At 36.1% G+C, this 22101-nt stretch overlaps 1 protein-coding gene across 1 annotated transcript in view; it reads left to right on the top strand.

The window, feature by feature from the left end:
• SLC16A7 (solute carrier family 16 member 7) overlaps nucleotides 1-22101 on the top strand; it is an 82096-nt gene that overhangs the window by 33154 nt on the left and 26841 nt on the right. The window contains exon 2 of the mRNA XM_041411357.1: nucleotides 15051-15293. Within this exon, the coding sequence (XP_041267291.1) occupies nucleotides 15080-15293 (214 nt within the window). The 5' untranslated portion in view covers nucleotides 15051-15079. The remainder of the gene's footprint in view (nucleotides 1-15050; nucleotides 15294-22101) is intronic.

Below are 22101 nucleotides of genomic sequence, written 5' to 3'. Positions count from 1 at the left end.
CAGGTATGTATGATATATTGAAGTTAATAAACCATCGCTTTGCTCTGTTAACAGACAAAAAAAATTATTGAAATAAGGTATAGGTGTGCATAGGTTAATCATAAAGACTTTTACATATATTGGGAATGTGAACTATGTAATGGTAAGTTATTTTTTCCTTATGTGACTGTGAGGGAGGCCTAAATACAATCTTTTTTTTTTTGCTTATGTCCACATCATTACTATGGCTAAGTAATTTTCACAATTTTGAGTGATTTTCGATATTATATAATCATTATTGACATAGGATATTGTCCTGTTTTGCTCTCTTAGGTTTTTAGAGGAAGATACTGTTTGTAAAGATTTTCTTTCAAACTGTGTTAACTTGCAAATATGTTTTTATTATAATCACCAAATAAACAAGACACTAAATAATTCCACAGTATCTGCATTAACATATGTTCCAGTGAATTTCAGACACATTCCTCACATAGAAGCCAAAATACAGTGAATTTCAGTGAATGATATAAAAGTGTTGCAGAGGGTGAACATGAGTGACTTAAGGCTCAGAAAATGCACTTTTCCAAAACTTACTTAGAAACAACCCAAGCAATGAAACATGCAGAGAGATGTAGTATATTCCATTGTTCCTGAAAATTGTTTTTCTTTATATTTTAAGAAATCAGGATGAACCAGAGCATTCATAAAAGAAAAATTTACATTAGGTGATTCTGCCACTGGTCTGAAATACATCTGCTTAGCACTAAGTAATGTGTAATTGCTCAGTCTTAACCTTAAATCTACTGAAGTATTGCTTTAGCTTTACATGTGTTTTTTGTCCTACATGCCTCAGAGGAGGTGCTTTGTTTTATGTATTTTTTCCTGGATCACAGAAGGCATGCAACTTTATATGACAAGAGTGCTCATTTGTTTGGTTTTGTATTTGTGTTTTCCTATGGTGTTCTGGTCACAGTTTTGGTCAAGTATTCTTATTAAGAACTATATTGTAGCTCTGTGTTTGGCTTTTCTAATAGTACAAATTCAGTATAACAGTATAAATATTCTAAGTGCAAAGTTTCAATCTATTAATTTTATATCTAAGAACAATTCAATTGTTAGAGTACCTGTTCTGTTTTAAAAAGGTTTTATCTTTGTTTTTGTGGGACAGCCTTCTACATGAGAATTATTGTCAAATCCAAATGAAATTCAAGGGAGCCTTTTGTTTTTAAACTTCAGTGAGCACTCATGCTTTATTTTGCAGGAGGTAGATACATAAATATCATCCACCACTTACCTGCGTGTTCAAATGTGGGGTGTGAAAAGTATCAAAGTACTTAAAAGTTTGCCATCATTCAAAATCAGATTTTTGCATTAAATGTTACTGCTTTTCTGCTCTGTTGTTGTACTGATGTGTAAGGTATGGAATCCCCACTCTGTCTTTTCTAGAAATAGGAATGAAGAAGCCTGTTTTAGAAACCATTTAATTAACTTACATTCAGAATTTGTACATGATCTTTGCATTTCTACTTTTTTTTTTTCCTTTTAAGGATTGTAAAAAAATCTATGAACTGGCACATGAAAAAGATAGTCTTATTTAGGGATGGTGCTAGAAAAAGGTCATGCTTTTTTTTGATCGGTGGAAGTTAAATAGTACTTTGTGTTAATGTACCATTTAAAACATTCTCAGCTGTCATGGGTAGTAAAAATAGCTCTTTTGTTATGTATATGAACTGGAAATGTATTCAAGACTAACCCTACACAGTAGGTTTGGGTCTGATGCAGAACAGATAGAACCTAGAGCCAACTGAAAGACTCAAATAGCTGGAGCCAGGGAACATCTCATGTGCTCCCACCTCAAAATCCTGGTTTGTTTTGCAGAGGAGTTATAGCTTTACTCAGATTTTGAAGATGAAAACAGCACTCTTTACTTCATCTTTTTGCTCTCTGATACTTGCTCTGGAAATCTGAACATGTACATTCTTTTACTATGCTTTTTATCTTCCTAAAAATTCAAGATTTATCAGTGCTGCATCTTTTAATAGTCATCTTTATTATGCAGGGGCCAGTCACACTTTTCCCTACAAAGGCCAGATAAAAAACTCTGTGCGTTGAAATGTCATTCCATAGGCACTATCATCTGCATGCTTTCTACCATTTCCTGATATACACAGGCACAAACCCCCGACTTAAATATGTTTTCCAATCATATGCTTCTTTCATCATGTAAAGGGTGCAATAAATGCATGTGACATTTTACAGACATGGTTTTAGAATCAATAAGTTATACTAGGGAAAAAGGAAAGAAATAACCCATGCTTTTTCTATACATGGCTGAGTTTGTTTTAACCAGTGTTTCTTTTTTTCATATACACATTTCGTTGACTGATGAATCTCACAATGCTTAGTTTCAAGGGAAGAAAAGAAAAAGGACAAACCCAAATTTCATGTTTAATACTAAAATTAATTATATAATGAAAAATAAATTAAATATAATGAAAATGAAATAATAATGCTAGGATTGTATAGAAAATAGATTTTATGCTTGAATCAGATTACAAGAACCTCCCCTCAGGAGCACCTCACTATTATCTAGTAATATTTTGAGAAGCAAGAGAAGTATTGAAAAGTGTGTTTGGAGAAGAATCTGCAGAGAAAAAAATCATAATTAAACCCAGTCATCCCAGGAGGTGGTGGCTGTTTCATCAGCTGCTATTGACTGGGAAAGGATCTAGCTAAATAAAACTTGAATGAAGTTCAAATCCATTTACTCTTCTTTGAAGTCAGTTGGTCTCTGTGTGAAAGCTTATGTATAAGAAGTGTTTGCATAGTCTACGCATACCTATGCATAGGGAGATAATAGTTTAAGACTTCAGTGAAAATAATTAAAAGATATGTCTTTAAAGGCTTTAGAAAAATGCACAAACACCAGAGTTGTTTTGTACACAAAGAAAAATATTACTGTCTTGAAGACTGGAAATGGTCTTCAGGGGACTATAATGCTCAGGCTCTGAATCCCAGCATTGTATTGCTTTTTAAGGGAAAAACCTTGAGATTTACACAACTCCACTCCAACTTCTTTGTCTTGTTATCAAGGCAACATGAATAGGTGTGTGGAGTGTGCTGCACTCGTTTCTATGTTTTACAAATAATTTTGCATATAGGAAGTTTGTCTAAACTGTTAGGAGTACATGGGCCTTCAGCTGAGTTCAAACAAATGTGTATATATGTCTGCTTTTTACAAGAAAAAACACTGCCTCTGAACTGATTAAACTTCTGTCCTGAAAGGGACAACAGACTCATTTCTTAGATTGATATGCTCGTTGCCCTACACTGGATATGGTTTACTCTTGATTTATTAAGCTTCCTGGTAAATGTGACTTAACTAGTCCCTTCTGTGAATATTTTTCTTGTGCCCTTTTGCTAATTGCAAGGATGCAAATGCCACAGAGATCTTTATATTTCTTGTCTCATTTGCTATATATTTTTGTAAACTCTAGTACTGTTTCTATGTAGCTATTATAGTCAAATTTTGAGTATCTGAATTCTGTTGTTCTAGATTCTCAATAATAAGAATAAGGAGTGTTATGTTGTCTCAGTTTGCAGAAAAATAATCTGAAGTGTAAAGTTTTTCTTGTGTTGATGCAGAAATTTAAGAGCTGTTGCTTGTGAGTCTGTTTACATAGGTATGGCTTTGGCAAAGAGGGATTATGTAGAGCAAAGCACTTTGGTGTGTGGGAAAAGTTTCACATTTAAGAGTCCAGAATAACTCAACAAAAATGAATCTTGTAGTGGATTTATCAGGTTTCTTTTGAGCAATGAAGCAGTGCTACCCCATATTCTCTGTCAAGCAAAATGAGACATTTGCCAGCTAGAACACAACTAATGCATGAGCAAGTTCATATCCCGTAACTAACAGGCTGTTGCTCTTCAGGGCTTCAGCTTTCTGGTCTACCTTTTGGGTCTGTAACCCAGGCAGTGATCTGTGGATTGTCCGTAGTAAGAAAAAGAGTTCCTCTTGCCTTAACTTTTGAAAGGAGCACTTTCATAGCCATCTGAGATAGCTGGTAAGTGCTGGTAAAAAGGCTTATGTTCCAGAAGGCTTTTGTTTTTCATCGTAAATGAAATAGAAAATAGATGGTATTAACTTAAATCCATAGTCCTGGGATTAAAAGGAAAATCTATAATAAGAGATTCAAATATGGAAAATATGACCCAAAAATTGGGGAAAAAATTGATTTTTAGATTCTTCAGAAATTCTTGATGTCAGCATGAGAATGTTTTCAGAAAGATCTAGCATTTCTCACGAATCCTTCAGTTGGTCGTCTCCTTGGGTGTATTGACAAACACCAAAGAACTTTTCAGTGCAACTGTGACAGAGCAGAACCGTGGGCTTCATCTGTATATTCTGGGTATTCTATGAGGAGTTAGTAAGTGGCAGAGTAAAAAAGTTGCAAATGATACATGTATAAACAATATGATTTACATAAAGCCCTTGATAAGTTCTAAAGCTTGCTGGAAATTGGTTGAAGATTGTTTTTGCTGTTGCATCGTGGAACTGTTCTCTAAGAGGTACAGCAATATGTTGTACTCTTTGGATGTTGTGTACTTTCTGTGTTAGGAAAAATTGTCCTCTGTAATAATCAAGAGAGGTTTTTTGATCTCCCCATGCTCAATTTCTTACAATGGGTGAAGGAGTATGTGTCAGAATTTGATTAAACCATCTTGGTCTTTAAAGTTGTTTTGTATATATACCAGCAGGTCATCTCGTTAACACTTGGACAAAGTACATAGTAAGTTTGTGATTAAACATCCTCTTCCTTCCCATGGAAATCAAATACAATCACAAATTCTTCCTTCACTGTATTTGTTTATGTTAGAGCATTGCCACTACCTAAATTATGTTAGTTTTGGTGCATACTTCAAATGAATTTTTTTATCATTATGTTCCAGACTGGACAAATAAACATCATACGTGTACTTATTTTATGTAGCACCATGCCATGATACTCAAACAGAGCTAAGTTCCCTCAATGGGATACTGAGCTAACAGAGCTCTTCTGTTCCTACTAGCCATGTTTAGTCATAAAGAGATAGCAAGTGTGTCTGTGTAGTACTACACTGTCCCATGTAAATGTATGCCTCCCCATTTGTTTAGCTGTTTGCTCACAGTTGTGGGTTATTAAATGGACTTTCTTTTATGATCTCTTACCAGCATAAATATCAGCGTAAGAAAGATGGAAAGTTGAGTGGGCTGGACATAGCTCTTGACTTTAATGATAGGTGATTGGAGAAGTTATATTCCCCTGCACAGTCCTCAAGGTGCTATTAGCATCTGATTTCTGCACTTCAGAAATGGCCAGTGCATCTTCAGGGATGGCCCCTGGTTGGTCCCAAGCATAAGCACCATGTTAGTACCTGGCATGATACTGTGTGATTATGTGCCAGGAACTGGAAACTGTTGGAGAGGGAAGCATAACTTGCTGTCACATTTTGCTTTTTCAGAGCCATGGCTATCACTAGTCATGCGATGAAAATTGATGAAAATTAGTGCCTCTGATTTGAAAAAAGTTTTGGTTAGCTGTCTCTGTGAGAATAATGTTGACATTCTGTAATTCTTCGGCTTTGTCACATTGATTTAGTTTTAAAACTGGTTTTTTTTTATAAATGAATAAAAAAATTTCATCTCTTCTAAATTCTATAAGTGGGAAAAATCTTTCTTTCTTTCTTTCTTTCTTTCTTTCTTTCTTTCTTTCTTTCTTTCTTTCTTTCTCGCTCCCATTCTTCCTCTCTTTCTCTTGTTTCTTCTTTCCCTTTTTCTCTCTTTCTTTTTTCAAACCTAATATGTAACCTAATATGTTTTAGTAATTCCAGAATGAATTTTGGATTAATTTACATTTTGGCTATGGTGTGTTCGGAATCAGTGGCTCACATTTTAACTCTTGCTGGCAGAAAGAGCTCACGCATCAAGCTTTTAAAGGCACAGTTGAATGAATTGGATTTTGCAGTTTCATTTACCTCTGTTTTAATTTTATTTCAGACAAATAGGTGGCTTACTTCCTCTGCTTTCACACGTATGAAGCTTCTTACTTATTACTTAAGTTCTGAGGAAGTTTTCATACTGGGCACCCCGAATTGCAGAAGTTTTGCTGGTTTTTTCAACTTGCAGTGGTCCCCAAGTAATTTCTTTTAAAAGGTCTTTTCCTCGTTGTAAGTTTTGATACTTCTGCCCTTTCCCTTCTTGTCTTATTTACTTATTTCTCCATAAAGTATGTAAGATAACTATAGCTTTGCTAAAAAGTGATTTATAATTCATTAGCTTTCTCAGTTCACACTTCTAAAAGACTGTGTCATCAGAAGCATTCCTATGTTTGTCCATTTTATTAGTAATAGAGAAAAATATCTTAAACTGGTAATAGTTTCCACATTGGCAGGAATAAATGAAATGTGAACCCTGCATAAACTTCTGCAGTCTGGAGTTGTTTTCCAGCCTTGGCCTGCTATATATTCCCTGTCATATGCTCTTAGGAACAGAATCCAGATCAGTTTATTTCCTATTACATAATCTAAGTAGTTGTCACTGAGACTTAAACATTAGTAACTATTTCCACCCATGGGGGTCATGTGTTGTGCAAGGATAGAAGAAAAATATTTTATCACTATGTGAGAGATGATTCTTTTGGGCTGGGAATGAAACGAGTGGTAGGACATACGCAAAAAATACACTGGGCCATAATACTGGAGCAGAGAAGACAGCCAGGCGTTGGGTTCTGATTGCAAGAGCCCAGAGTAACTTTCATAAATTTTACAGAAATAATATCAGCAGAATTTCAATTGGAAGCTATTGCATCTTCCTAATGTCAAATATTCAGCTCATACGTGAATGTGAATATCATCTCCAGCAATAAATGAATTAAATATTGCCACTTCCAAATAGCATGTTCATGTAAAAAGATACAAATTTAGATTTAAAAAAATATTAAGTAGTGGTGTAGCCTAAGTTGTGTGGCCTTTTTCTATAATTGATATTTTTTCCTGCAGATTAGTATTGAAAGAATGGTATTAAAATGAATATGTGTTATTATTGATAATGGAAAATCTGCTGCTTTAGAAAGAGAATGCTATTTATTTTTCAAGCAATTTTCAACAGCTATGCAGATAACTCCATTAACACTGACTTAAAATATTAGTTCTTCCATTTATAAAATATTACAGTCGCATGAATCTATAACTCACCACTTCCAAACATCAGAATTCTTCAAGTACATATCAAACACGCAGTTCCAAATTTACCTGACTTCTGTTATTCTGGGAAGTCTTCTTTTTAAAACACTGTTATTCTGGGAAGTCTTCTTTTTAAAACATTTATTCAATGTGAGTTTTAGAGAAGATGAGTGTGCTGATGTAGTTGAAAGGCTAATATTGCCAAAGATTGTTCAATATTGATATAAAGAGAGTTAAAATATCAAGCATCTGTAAGTTGTCAAGCTGGTAACCACCATACTTAAATATGAGGGAGTAGTGCTAGAATTTAAGAGTTGTTAGAAATTAATTAATAAGTTTATCAATACTCTTGCAGTGTAGAGTGCAGAGAGCTAAGACTTTGACTTATAAAGGGTTTAGCTGAGCTTATTAAAACTAGTTATTTAATAGCAGAAGAAAGTTTTGATTTGGGTTTTTTTGAAAAATTGATTAGTTTGGTGGTGTGTTTTTTTCAGGTTTCCAGAATTTTTCAACTTCAATCAACTTCAGTCAACTTATTGTTAAATCTGATTAATTCTTCAGACTGGATCACTGGCATTTTCAATTTTGCCATCAACAGCTCATTTCAGTGCACTTCAATTTTGGCGGAGTGAATACCTCTTTAGGTTAGCTATTCTATTGACTGTCTTTTTGAAGTAATTAAAACAGAGTTGCAATCACTTTGGTTGGAATTCATTTCATTTAACTCCAGTCATGTAGGTGTTAAGTCATCCAGAGTAAGCCAGTCAAGTAGATTTCCCTTAAAAACAGTGGAAAAATGTAGTAACAGAAGAGATGATGAATGGAAGTCCAACTCATGACTGTGACTGTGAATGCAGGTAATGGATTCCCAGGAGAATGTGGTAGTACAACATATGAAGTTTAAAATAAAAAACAACTAAAAAACTAAACCTAGCAACAAAAATCAAATTAATTATAAATACGGAATTAATATTAGTTTTGACAGATTATGTTAGTCATCTCACTACTGACTTAGCAATGCTCTGATTTCAATGATGTGACAACTCCAATATATTTACAGTATCATTTTCTCAGATGGAGGTTCCAGTACTGTAAAACCTCACTTTAGTTACTGACCTAGTAATAACTTTTGGCTGTACTGCAAATGGAATTTTAATTACACTAATAGCATAATTTATGTTTTTGCTTTTTATAGGGCAGTATCTTTCAGGACTCATTCTGTGTCAGTAATCCTATTTTGAGTCTTCTAAGAGGAAGAAAGGAATTCCATTGCGTGCCTTTAATTCTTGGTCAAACTGAATTAGACCATCAAATACACTCTGCACTGATGCAGCTTCAACTTGATTATTGTGTGCAGTTTTGGTCACCACAATATAAAAAATACATTAAACTATTAGAGAGTGTCCAGAGGAGGGTGACAAAGATGGTGAAGGGGTTTGAGGGGATGATGTATGAGGAGTGGCCAAGTTCACCTGGTCTGTTCAGCCTGGAGGAAAGGAGACTGAGGGGAGACCTTTGTGCTCTACAACTTCCTCATGAGGAAGAGGCAGACACTGATCTCTTCACTGTGGTGTCCAGTGACAGACAGAAGTAAGGGCCTGAAGTTGTATCAGAGGAAGTTTAGGTTGAATATTAGAAAATGGTTCTTCACCTAGAGTTTGGCTGGGCCTTGGACCAGGCTCCCCAGGGCAGTGGTCACAGCACCAGCCTGACAGAGTTCAGGTAGTATTTGCACAAAAATCTCAGGTGTGTGGTGTGACTCTTGAGGTGTCCTGTGCAGAGGTAAGAGTTGGACTTGATGATCCTTGTGGGTCCTTTCCAACTCAGCCTGTTCTCTGATTCTGTGAATATTCCCACAGCCACTGGGAGCTCAGATCTGTGATCATCCTAGTATAGCTCAGCAAACAGTTTTTGCTGTAGCATCCAGTTATCTGCCCAGTTGATGCTGTTCTAAGAATCAGTCCATTGAAATGCTAGACCCTAAGAAGAAAGAAAGTTATGGGGATTTCTCATCTTATCTTACAGCATGAGACTTTTCCCTCTTTTCTGCTTCCCTCCATGGAGCCTGCCTCTGCCAACCTCCTAGACAGTTGGAAAAATGATTTGCATGTGTCTGCCTTGGATGTGTGAGAGGCTCTCATGTTCCCACACTGCTTCAAGCACTAGTTTTGTTACTGCTGCAATGGGATGACAAGTACACCACAATACTGCTTCTGAATTGCAAATAATCACATATTTGTTCCATAGATACAAATATTTAGAACTAGTTCCTTCATCTGCACTTCAAGAAAAAACAAAATGTTTTGTTTCTCAATAAGCTAGTGATTTAGACTTAAAATACCTGTAAATGTATTTTTAAGAATGAAGTGAAATAGGCTTTAAGTAACAATTGTGATTTTGGGATTATTTTTGCTTAGACTTTTAGCAAGAGTAGCAAACTCTAATGTTAGCCCTACAAATACAATTTAATATAATATATGTAAGCTATTTTCTTGTCACATATAAGTCTGGAAAGCATTTACAGACATGACCCTTAGATTCAAACCTATAGGAGAAACTTTACAAAACCCAACATCTTTCTAAAATGCTGTCTAACCTGCGCACATTTTTAGTAGTCTTGGTCTCACACAGGGTGTATTTGTCCTGAAGATTAAACCCTAGTGGAAAAAATTAGTGAATTCCCACTCGGAGTGCATCTTTCATCTACCTGCATTTTATTTATCACATTCCCCTTAGTCTCTGAACACAGACAAAAAGGAGACTATTTTCCCATTCAGGATAATTAGCCTGTTCCTTAAGGCTAGGCACCAGAGCTCCTTAGGAGCTACTTTGCCTCCAGAGATGAGTAGTTAGAACTAAAAGTGGAGAACAGACTCGGTTACTACCTTACAGTCTTTGCACATCTTCCCTTTCTCTAGAGCAACAACAACAACAACAACAACAACAACAAAAAAAAACCAAAAAACCCAAGCAAACAAAAAAAAAAACCCACAAAAAAATAACAAAAACCACACAAAAAAAAAACCAAACCTAACATGATACTTTTTTCTTCAAAGGCTCAAAATCGTTCCTAAGATTATGACAATAGCTTATAGAAGCTGGTGAGGCAATACCATTTGATGAGATGGTACCTGCTATTCTGCCATCCTGCTTAGAACTCTTTAAAGAGAGGTTAATGAAAATGGAAAAACTTACAGGATTTAAGCAAGGATCTTTGATAAAAGTATAATTCTTATTTAACTCATTATGTTCTAATGCTTCTACAAAGTAATTTATTTCAAATACAGCAGTGTAATTAACATGTGTTAGGAGTAAGTTGGAGCAGCAGACTATTCAAACCTATAAAGCAAACGCTGTACCACACCTGCTCCTAGCTCTAGTATTAAGCAGTACAAATAATCTGCATTGGCTACTTAATGAGATTCTAAAATAAACATGTATTTAAAAATCTCAGTCATAACTCATGTTTTATTTGGACATTAGTCTATATGCCAGCTCTGATACTGGTCTTAGGACATGATACTTAGGTCACTCAGTCTGTTAACACATTTGTTTCCCATGTCTAAACATGGATTATATTTCTCAGTCACCTCACAGGGATGTTATAAGACTGATTTTGCTCAAGTTTGCAAAGCATTTTCCAGTTCTTGGCTTGCTGTCTGGAACTGGAGGGCAGTACACAAATGCGAAGTATTTCTACTATCCTAACAGCAGCTGGGGACAGATTTTTTACATGCCAGTTCTTATACTCTGGGACATGTGGCTGCTGAGTCAAGTGATGATGGGGCACATTGAGGACAAGGCAGACAGAATGCAAGCAGGAAAACAAACAGTTACTCTAACTTTTCAGAAAACCAAAACTAAGACACCTGGTAAAATCAGAGTCTTAGTAAACAGGAGAACAATATAAGCCCTTCTCAGAAGGGTCTTTTACAAGCTGTTGTATTGATAGCTGATTCTGGCAGCTGGCAACTGCAGAATATTGATGAAGCATTGGTAGACGCATGAGCATTTTGAACAGATTGATTATAACTGACTGAAGTCTACAATGCATGGTATATCAAGATACATTATTTGTTTGTAGCATTTGCTCTTAGTTTGACCTTGCTTGCTTGCTACTTTTTTCCTTTTTTCTTTCTCCCTTTTTTCCTTCCTCTCATATCTATCCTTTTCCCCTTCCTCCTCCCATTTTTTTCTCTCTCTAGTTCTCATACGCTTAATTAAGTTCAAATGTGATGAAAATGGCAATAAAAATGTTGCTTATCAGGTGTTATAAAGGTGTCCTCTTGTTTCTCTGCTGTTATTTGTTAGCAGATGCATGCAGCTCCTATCACAGTAAACTGCATTCTTGTTCACTGCTTACATAAATGGGATTTATACAGGGGAACTAGAAAGAGCTTAGGAGAAAATCCTTGTGCACATCTGACTCAGGGTATGTAAAGGCTGAGGAATCTCTGTGTATTTGACAGCGAGAAGTGAGATTGATGGCTTCACTCAGGACCCACTCCAGTCACTATTCCCCTGCTGCTTCCCTGGGAGGGGCAGGCAGTGTTCCTCGCCCACTGCTTGCCTATAAAGGCATAGGTACGAGCAATGCTCCCTTGCTAGCTTTAAGCACATGACAGTATTCATATGACTGACTAAGAACACTGGTGGTGATCTTTGTTTGCTCAAGTGCTGTTTCTTTTTTTCTTATTTTGGTCTGGTCCTGTGTCCTTCACGTGAACATCATCACACATGCTAGTTTTTATTATTTCTGCCATATTTCTTTTTATTCTTCAGCCCATAATAACCTATAAGAGTTTCTGAAAAGGCATTTTGATTATCACTGCTTCATTCCTCCATCTTTTGTTTCTTCCTTTATCAACATTTATGTCTTCTAATGTAAAATCCTGGGGTTTTTTAGTTGCTAATGGATTTTGCAGTTGTCATAATACTACCTATATTACTCAAATATTAATAGTTAGGTGTAGGTTAGAGCTGGGTATATTAATGAATTAGACTTCTTTAGGAGGGATTCAGTTACAAGGATTGCAGCAGGACATTAAATGCAGATTTTACAGGAGAATACCACTTTATGTCCTGAACATGTATGAGATGTTGGATTTAATATTAGTGAGAAAATGAACATTTATTTTCACCTTGATACAAACATGTATTTTTATTTTCCTCTTCATCTTTATTTACTGGAGCTAATTTTGGCCATGATGGTCATAAAAGAATATCAGGGAAGCTATTCTTAGATCTACTTTGTGGAATAAACAGGAGGTGTGAGATACTATGATCCAGGCTCTTCTTTGTGACAGCATAATGCCCACTGTAGGTTGGCAAACAGGACTACAGTTATACGGTGCAGTGGCCTTTGCACCAATTTGCCTCTAGGCTAAAGCACAGGAACAGCCAATGCCCCTTTGCTTGTCTCCTTAACGCTCCTGTAATTTACTGTGAAGCTTTTAAAGGGAGGAAAGCACTGAACTGTCAGAGCCTGTTCTTCTACCTAAGGGGGTGGGATCTCTCCAAACTATTAGTGACATTCAGGAACCTTCAGCATTCTTTTAACTAATGTGGTGGCTGTGATTTTTCAAAGTGCTTTTGTATTATTTTTAGGAAAAGGAGTGCTTCCTCAGTAAATTGATAAGCCCTTCCATTTTTATGAAGAGCAATGTGTTGATGTTGTTTGCCATCACAAAAATTTATAATAGCGATAGAAGTGTTGTCATGTGAATATTAAGTATGAAAACAAATATGCTCAAGCCTTTGAAGTGTAAGAAAACAATAGTTAGCCTTTTTTCGTGAAACACCCAAAAGTTTTCTCAGATGAGCACAACAGCTTTTCTGGGATAGATGGCAAACTCTCGTTCTTTACTTCCACTTAACTCACAGAAATAGAATTCTGCTTTTTATGGCAAATTTGAGGTTTTGTGCTCTTGAACATGCAGTTGATCATTTTTATTTGTCCTCTAAGTTACAGTGGGCATTCTGAGATACTCTTCCTTCTAATGGATCTTTATTAGCAAAAATAAAGTAGTCTTTAACTGTTCACAAACTTAAGTCTCAGCAGCCAGAATTGTTTCTGTCTGTCCAACTTGTTCTAGTGACAGGTCCAGGTTTTCCTCTCTGTGTTTTCTCAGTGAACTAACATTAAACTGATACTGGGATAAGCAGAAACACAGTACATACCACAGGTTCTTTCTGGATATGCATATAAAAATATTTATATGCTCTGTGTACTGAGCAATAGATACCTATTCCTGCCAGCAGGAAATCTCAGTTATATGGTGCAGAAGCCAAACCACCTGGGCTTTTAAAATTTTGCCTAAAAGCCTGATGTTTTAGTCACTGATTCAGCTTTCCCTAGAGGTGTGCCAGCTACATGAGATTGTAGCTGATGTCTACAGTCAGCTTCAGTGAACTGGAGAATCAAAAGTACACTGGGTTTCTATCACAGGGCTAGCCTACTAATAGGTAATCTTAAAAACAATATTTTGCTTGTTTTGTGACAGATATTGCATGCAGTGCTACATGGCATTTACTCTAAAAGTACTCGAGGCACTGTCCCAAGAGATAAGTATAAGCTAACACAGTTGGGTTTGTTTTTGTTTTTTGTTAAGGTAATCATCTCACTCCCACTGCTAATGCAGTTTACTGTGAGAAATTGGAATATGCTGTATGTGGCACAGAAGAAATCATGTAGAGGCTTGCTGGTAATCATCAGCATAACAGCAACCTACTCACTGTTATCATCTGCAGTTTTGAATACTAGTATGGCAGGAGACCAATCAAGAGTAATAAGTTGCCTAAATGCCCAGGAAAGAAATGGGGAGGAAAGAAGAATTTGCAGTTCATACTGCATGTGTAGGCTGGATTACACATAAAAAACCACAGTGGACTCCAGTTCAGTGTTTAATAATAATGGGATTTGTTAGTGGAAAACACCTCAGAAATAAAAAATGGATTTTCACCACTACATATTTTCTAAAAAAGTTAATGCAGAATGTAAAAAAAGTAAGGTTTTAGATATCAGGATGACATTAGCAATATGAAATTTTTTCAGACTTTAGACGTTTTGTGTGGATTTGAGCTGCCTGAATAGGTTTGCTACACCTCTTAGAACCTCTGTAAAGTATCCTTGTGGTGGCAGCTCTTAAGATCCATTCAAAATTATAGAAGAGCTGTGGAAAGCTTCCTGATGTCTTCTAATATGTAGAAACAGCAAAATTGGTATCATCAAGCTCCAACTTGTTCCTGCAAGTAATATCAACATCAAAATATCAAGATCTTAAGAGTAAAATATGGAATTTTAATATTATGTATTTATTTTATGGATACACAGGGAATTTTAAATCTCTCCTTAGATCTCTGCTTTTCAGATGTTCGCAGTTTGTTCCTCTGTGTTGTTGATGATGATTTTGCTGTGGTACGAACAAATCTCACTAACACTTACTTATAGCATTTAGTTATAATTTAGGTGTTACTTCTTTCCATTGTTTCTTCTCCACATTGTAGATTGTAGAGCTACATAAATTAACCCACACAAAGTAGTCACTTTGCAATAAGTGCCCAATTGCAAATACAACTTCGCTGACTGAGATGAGTAATTTTTAACAGTTGCCACATATTGACTAGGCTATTGGAAATATTGTTGCCACAAGTTTTTTTGCAGAACAGCTTTTGCTTCTAAAATCAGGTGTTCTTGTTCTGTGGTCCCATGAAAGCTGGAAATTGATCTTTCCTCTGAGGGTTTTTTATGTTCCCTGATGACTAGATGATAGATGACTATTAAATAATGTTGTTTGATGTGGAAGAAAAGAAAAAAAAATTGACAATCTGTTTCTTTCCTTGTTTTTCAGTCTAGTTGGAGAAGAGTCAGAGACCAAAAATGCCACCTGCAACAGGAGCACCAGATTACCCACCTCCTGATGGAGGCTGGGGATGGGTTGTGGTCTTCGGGGCTTTTATCTCCATTGGATTTTCTTATGCCTTCCCTAAAGCCATCACAGTGTTCTTCAAAGAAATACAAGAGATCTTCCACACATCATATAGTGAGATAGCTTGGATATCATCGATAATGTTGGCTGTCATGTATGCAGGAGGTAAGACATTCAGGAAATTAGTAAATTACTTTGCTTGGTTGGTTTTTTCATATGGTCTTAAAGCATTGCTTCCCCTTTGGGCCTTTTCTTTGTTTCTGTACCTAAGATTTAGGTAATTTGGATAAAAAAAAAGATTTTGCAATCTTTCCCTAAATTCACAATTTTCAAGAGTATAATTTGGCAACAAATCAATGCTCAAATAATTTCTTCTGGGTCTAGTAGGGGTAAATTTGGTCAATTTCCACTGTCTTGGTGAGATTTCTCAGTACATCCAATGATGAAGCTTAATTACAGAAAATTATTACAGCAGTGAGGATTCATTCATGAGACACAGGTATTCCTCTGTAGACAGGGGGTTTATATCTGATCCTTATTTGTCCTAAGAGTGATATTTCAAACATGGCCTCTGTATGACAGCTAAGATGCAGACAATCTTATTCTTGGGACTGAACAGTGAACATAAATTCTCTAATACCTTTTTTCTTGTAAGCAGGCAAGTAAAGAACAAGACAGATGTTAAAGGATTTTAAAGCATAAAGCTATGTTTAATAACTAAGTGTCAAATCTGCTTTGACAGGCTTTGTGTCTATCAACCCCAAAGACTAACTTGTTAAATTCTGCATGGTTTCTTCATTTTATCAGAATTTTTTTCTCCTTTAAGTATTGGTGAGAGCTAGCTGCTGCTTAGACAAAACACTTAGTTCAAAGGTGTGAATTATGTCAATTCAGGAAACAGATCTAGCATTTGTCTTTCCTTTAATGTTAAGAGATAACCACCTGGAGCGTCTGACCGTTTGCACTGATGGAGCAATTAAATGCATACATTTGCAAACCTTCGTTTATGTATATGTATGTGTGTGAATGTATAGACATTCACAGCCTGAAAATACTGTGCTGATAGCATACTGATACTGAAACTCTTCAATCACTGAAGAGTGTCCCTCCAGTATTTTTCAGAAGTGGTATCTCTGTAACAGTCAAGTAAAGTGTTGTCAGGTCCAGCAAATGATCTGTTGAAGGGTGAGTGAAGTGTCATTTCCAGCATGGTAGTTTTTTAATCTCCTATTTCATTCTCCCTAAGCTCTGACACATGAATAGCCCTACTTGACTTAGCAGTCAGGGAAGTAAGGAGCGTGCCTACAAAGAGGATCAGGCTATCTGGATTGCTGTCTCCAACCAACTCTTCTTCCCTGTCTGACTACAATAATTAAGCTGGAGCCATCATAGCATTAGCTTTTGCACCTCAGTTGATGGGATGGAAAAATTGATCTTTTTTCAAATTCTGTCAATCACAGAGACCTTATGAAGATATCTTAACAAGTCGTATCAATATCAAAAAAAGATATCTATATCTATTTAATATCTATTCAGATATTTTTATACTATTTTTATTCATATACTAATAGAAAATTGTAAGTTACTGATATAAAGGATTTTATAGGACCAGTGACAATAGACAAGTGAATTCATCAAAATTCACCAGATGAAGAAATAACTTGAAGCAGTCAAGAGTGGAGTGAAAGAGGGTATATCTCATCATACTCAAGTCCCCCCTACTGCAGCACTTTCTTAAGGGTGCATCAGTATGTGCACTGTGGAGTGTACCTGAGTAACTGTGGAAGCCTCTGGACAACTTCTGAACCCATTTTCCCATCTGCATGAGAAGAACACAGGTGTTGAAAAGATGGATATTTTTTCTGCTTTCTGTATGCTGTGACTTGCTCACCCTGAGCTCCTTTAACAATGTAAAGCAGGCTTGCTCTATAGTGCAGGTGCTGCTGTGTTGTGTTCTCTGCATAACATTTCATTTATGCCATTTCTGTCAGGTCAAAGTTCACTCGTGTTTCATTGACAGTGCACATGCAAATCTCAGGACATTTCCCTGTGGTCATTTTTATCTGTGAGGTTCAATGTGCACAGCTTTGCCTATTAAATACAAAAGATTCAGTATTTCTGCCTTTTCTCTAGTAATTCTTTGACTGTTGTGATTTCCAGTTACTAACTCCACTTGTATTTCGACATTAAAAACTACAAAATTGTTTGCTATTCATTCTGCTAACACCTACCCCATTTACTACAAACATTATCAGCACAGGAACAGTAAGCAGAGTTGTTTGGATATCTTGTTACAGACTCTTGGTTTTAAAATGCTGAGAATGACGATCCTGCCTGATATAAACACTCTTTGAAGCCAAAGCTTCTCTAGGACCACTTCCTAAAAACTAGGCCATTTAGACAATCACTGGCAGAATATGAAATAGCAATCCGGAAAAACATTTCTGAAGGAAATCACTTCATTGTTTTTACTGTCTGAAGGTGGTTTGATTCTTCACATTTGATGTGCTGTAATGTGAAATACACATTCAGGCCACAAGTACAAGGTGCATTGTTTACTGTGGAGTGTGATACGTGCACCTGTGATGAACACTGCTCATCATGCTACTAATGAAGGTAACCTGAAAACATCTAAGACCTGTCATCTTCATTACAGCTTAGCATTCAACCTATTAATCATCACAGTGGGGTCAGTGAATAAGTTCGACTCTGTGCAGACACTTTTTGCTTTGGAGGCTGCAGCCTCTTGCAGTAATTAGCTGGCATCTGTGTTTCTGCAACAAGGTATTAACTTACCTTTCAATGTCTCAGAAAAAAGCTCCAGTAAGGAGCTAAAAGAATGTTAATTATATTTATCACTTACCTCATACTTAGAATAAATGGCATTAAATTATAGCAGACCATCTGGCAATCCGTATGGTCTCCTGTGGTCCTGGTTAATTCCAGCAAATAGGTCAAGCACAGCATTCACCCTCTTAGGAAAGCACCAGGCAGAGGTGACAAATCTGATAAATCAAATCAATATGAAACTAATTTTCTCTCTCAATCTGGCACAATATGTAGTTTCATACTGTTTTCTGCTGTGTTTTAGGGGGTTGGTTTGTTTGTTTTCTTAAGCTCTCTCTTCCTTCTTCCCCACCCCCCCAGCCTTTTGATGTTTGTTAGAGTTTACTAAAAAGGCATCCCAAAAAGCAAGATCCAGTGATGTGATTAAGGTTACTAGTATTGCACAGCCTCTACTGTTCAGGCCATGCTTGATAAAAGCATCCTCTGGAGAAGAGCAGTACTTCAGTCTCCATGGTAACTACTTTTTCTGTCTCTCTTGAGCAGAGACTGTCAATTGCATTAAATTAAGGGTGATGGGTTTGTGATGGATTCCTACACCCAAGGGACTGAGATTGGGACCACCAGACTTTTGTCACTGGAGGACAGAAGCTGGAATAAAATGGAATTAGTTAAGCTATCCTGGCAGCACAATCTGCGTTCCTGTATGTGTATGAACAGATATGTGTATAAAATGCATGTGCATGTATGTATTCTTATGTATATAAAAGATATATGTATCCATATACTTACAGAGTCATATTTCTGCTCCAACACACAGAGAAATTAAGGAATTGCAGAAAAAGGTCAAATACATTTGACCTCAAGTTCTCTTAGTTCATTCTTCTCTTTTTCAAAACTTTACCTCTCACTTTGTGCAGTGTTATCAGCCAAAGGTGATTAAGGAGCTTCTTATCAGAGTTTGATCTGTTTCCAGTAAAAATGTTTTCATTGCTTTCAGTGTGGGTTTGATAGGAGCCACAGTGGCAGCTACGAAAGCCATGTGACAGGTCTGGTGATTTCAGACATAGCTGACCTTGAGCTTCAGATTTCCTCAGGGAAAAAGCAGTTTGTTCACTCACTGGTCCTTAACTCTTTTTCTGTCATTTTCCAAGGACAATTTCAGTTTGCGGTTTTTGTTTCATTTGTTTGTGTGTTTTTTTTTCTCAAAAAGAACTTTTTGGGTGTAGCATTGAGTTATGAAGATTAGCTTGAGAGCTGATAAATCCTTCAAACCATACCCAGCTGTGAAACATGGGACAGTCTTACTGGTCTGAAGTTCCGAAAACATAAAAGTTTCATTTAAATTCTGGATAATGTTTCTGAGTAAATAGTTAAAAATGCATCTTTAGAATGCTTTGGAAGGAAGATGCTATATAAGTGTATGGTGTGGCCATTATAATTTTTCAAAACACACTTATTCTTAAAAAATGTAGCAGTTAATATCTTCCTTTCTCTTCAATATTGCGTAAGTTATTCAAGTCTGAAATGTTTCCAAACAGTAGCAAACCCTTGAAGGATTTTTCATGTGACAGCACAAAAGTAACCTATAGACAAATCCTCATTTTGACTTTGTCTAATATTAATCTGGAAAATAACATATCATATGGTATGTTCAAAATATTTGTGATTTTATCTCAGTGGGTGTTTTAGTGATATTGCTGTGAAGATGAAACGGCATGCACAGTGGAGATGACAGTTGTGAAATGCATGTAACACAAACAACAGATGGTTATGGATTTTTACTTTTGGGCAGAACCTGGGTTCCTACAATTTTCTTTCTCCCTGATAACATCTCCTAATTTCGGTTTTACAAATACTGGCACAAGGAATCCAGTGGCCATCAATATGGAGATTGAGAAGCTTTCTTGAGTTGTCATATCTCCTTTGTTGTCAGGGGCAAATGTTTTTCCCCATCAGAATATGCAAAGTGTTGCATTTTAATAACCTCATTTAGAGTGCCCTTGAAAGCAGAACTTACTAACTTTCTGAGTTCCTCATGGGCATAAGGGAATACTTCACATTTAGCCTGAGATATATGAAAAACATCTATGTCAAGTTAATTTGAGACTCACAGATAAAGGAAAAGGAGTCGTAATGAGGTTTCACAAGAACAGAGCATTTTGACTCTTACTAGCAAATGGAGATAAGAGTAACAAAATATTATAAATATACATTAGTTCAGTTCTTAAAAAACAAGGCCTGAATGCTAAAGCCTGTGAAGGGTAATACAGCCAGGCTTGTATTTCTTGGAAGGCTTTGAGTTTTAGTAAAACTGGACGTTGCAGGGTAGTGTTCTGCAGAAGCAATGCATGTTTTAAACAGAGATGTCTTCCTAGATGTTTAGAAAACACTCTAAAATGGTCAAGGGAAGAAAGGTGAAAAAAATCCCAAAACCATATCTGTTTTAGATGGTTTTATACATTTTCTTTTCAAACAGGTTTTTCACCTTATGTACAGGAACAAGATGGTTTTTCCTCTGCAACTATTTACATTTTGTTGAACAGATAAGAACTAATTGCTAAATATTCAGTGCCTTTTGGGGATCCAATATTGTCAAGTTTTCATGAAAAAGGGTTTTGCTGTGATCTGGATGCACTTAGGAAGCCATCTCCAAGTTAAGGACATGTGTCCACTGAGTTTTTTTGTCTTTTATTGTATGCTTGTGTTAATTTTGAGTAATTGTCAGAAAGTCATTACATGATACAGAGTTCCCACTGTGTTTCTGCTAACCTCTTTTGATGCTGCAGCCGTAAGGTATTGGTCATGGTTTCATACATACAATCACCTGGGGCATGCTTTAGAGGTGAACATGGCAGTGCTGGGTTAATGATTGTTCTTGATGATCATAGAGGTCTTTTCCAACCCTAACAATTCCATGATTCTGTAGAAATACTTGTGGTAACTTAAATTTAATTAACTTGAGAAAATTACTAAAACAGGTCTCATTTACATACAAGTAAGCAATGTGGATTATGTAATGAACATTAATTAATAACTCTCCCTTTGTAAGACTTTGTCTTGATCTTAATTTGGTTTTACAGACAGGATTTTCAATAAGTAAATAAATATTGACAGCTTTTTTATCTGCAAAAATGATGCTTTTTTGATTTCCACTTAGTTTCAATTAATAGGTCAAAGTCTAACAATAATAAATAACATGCATCATTTTCTAAGGGGCTAAAACTTTGGCTTTGTTTAAGAAAGGTATCAAGGGACAAACTGCGGCCTTTGATATGTTCATTGAGCTTGTAAAACTTTGAGGAAAGAATGCTTATTTTGTGAGTACTGCAAATGTTGGATTAGTTCCCATATAGTTTTTCAGTGGATCATACAATGGCTGTGTTCGTGATGTGTGTTGGGTAATTCAAAGGTAATGAAACAATGGTCTAGCACAACTGGGAATCATGAGACATTTATGCAGATACCAGAGAAGAACTGTGGGGAAGGAAAAGTCTGTGTATACCACTGTAGTCACCCAGCACTTCAAATGAAAGAATAAACCCAGCACTTTACAAAGAACTTATTATAGATTTTTACTGTTCCATTGTTTTGGAATGTCTAAGAACTATGCCCTTGTTTATTTTGGAGAGTATATTCAAGGAAAACAGAGTTGTACTGATATGTTTAGAAGATATTCTAAGCCAGTATCAAATGGCAACAGCTGATACATTCTGTGATTCATAAAGATATGTAGTTCTGCGGTCATTAGCAGGGGTGAGTGTGCCAGAGACTTTGTGACAGGTTTATGGTGATGCCAGAGGAACAGCAGAAATAAAAAAATGTGATGGTTTAGAATGGGTTTTTTTATGATTATGTTAGGTACTCTTTAAATAGATTTACTAATTTCAAAGAATTTTGCAAAGACCACATGGCACGTGTGTTTAAATGTGTAAACCATATGAAGAGTTTTTTAGGAGTCAGAACCTTTTAATCTAATAGTGATATTCTATTGAGATTCTGTGCATCCAAGAATACAAACAAATGCAGCTTTAGTACGTAATGCGTGTTTTGTTGGTGCATGCAAGCCAAAGAAAATCTTAGCTTTCTTTTCCACAAATTTTGGCAGGTATTTTTTCATTATCAGGAAACAAGTATTTGCATTGCAGTTCTACCTGATTTTTGTCATGGCATCCAAATGAAAGATGTG

Source organism: Onychostruthus taczanowskii, unplaced genomic scaffold (genome assembly GCF_017590055.1).
Source record: "Onychostruthus taczanowskii isolate IOZ18803 unplaced genomic scaffold, ASM1759005v1 scaffold35, whole genome shotgun sequence".
Lineage (NCBI taxonomy): Eukaryota > Metazoa > Chordata > Aves > Passeriformes > Passeridae > Onychostruthus > Onychostruthus taczanowskii.
Note: the sequence above shows the minus strand (reverse complement) of the source record. Positions and strands in the feature narration are given on the sequence as shown.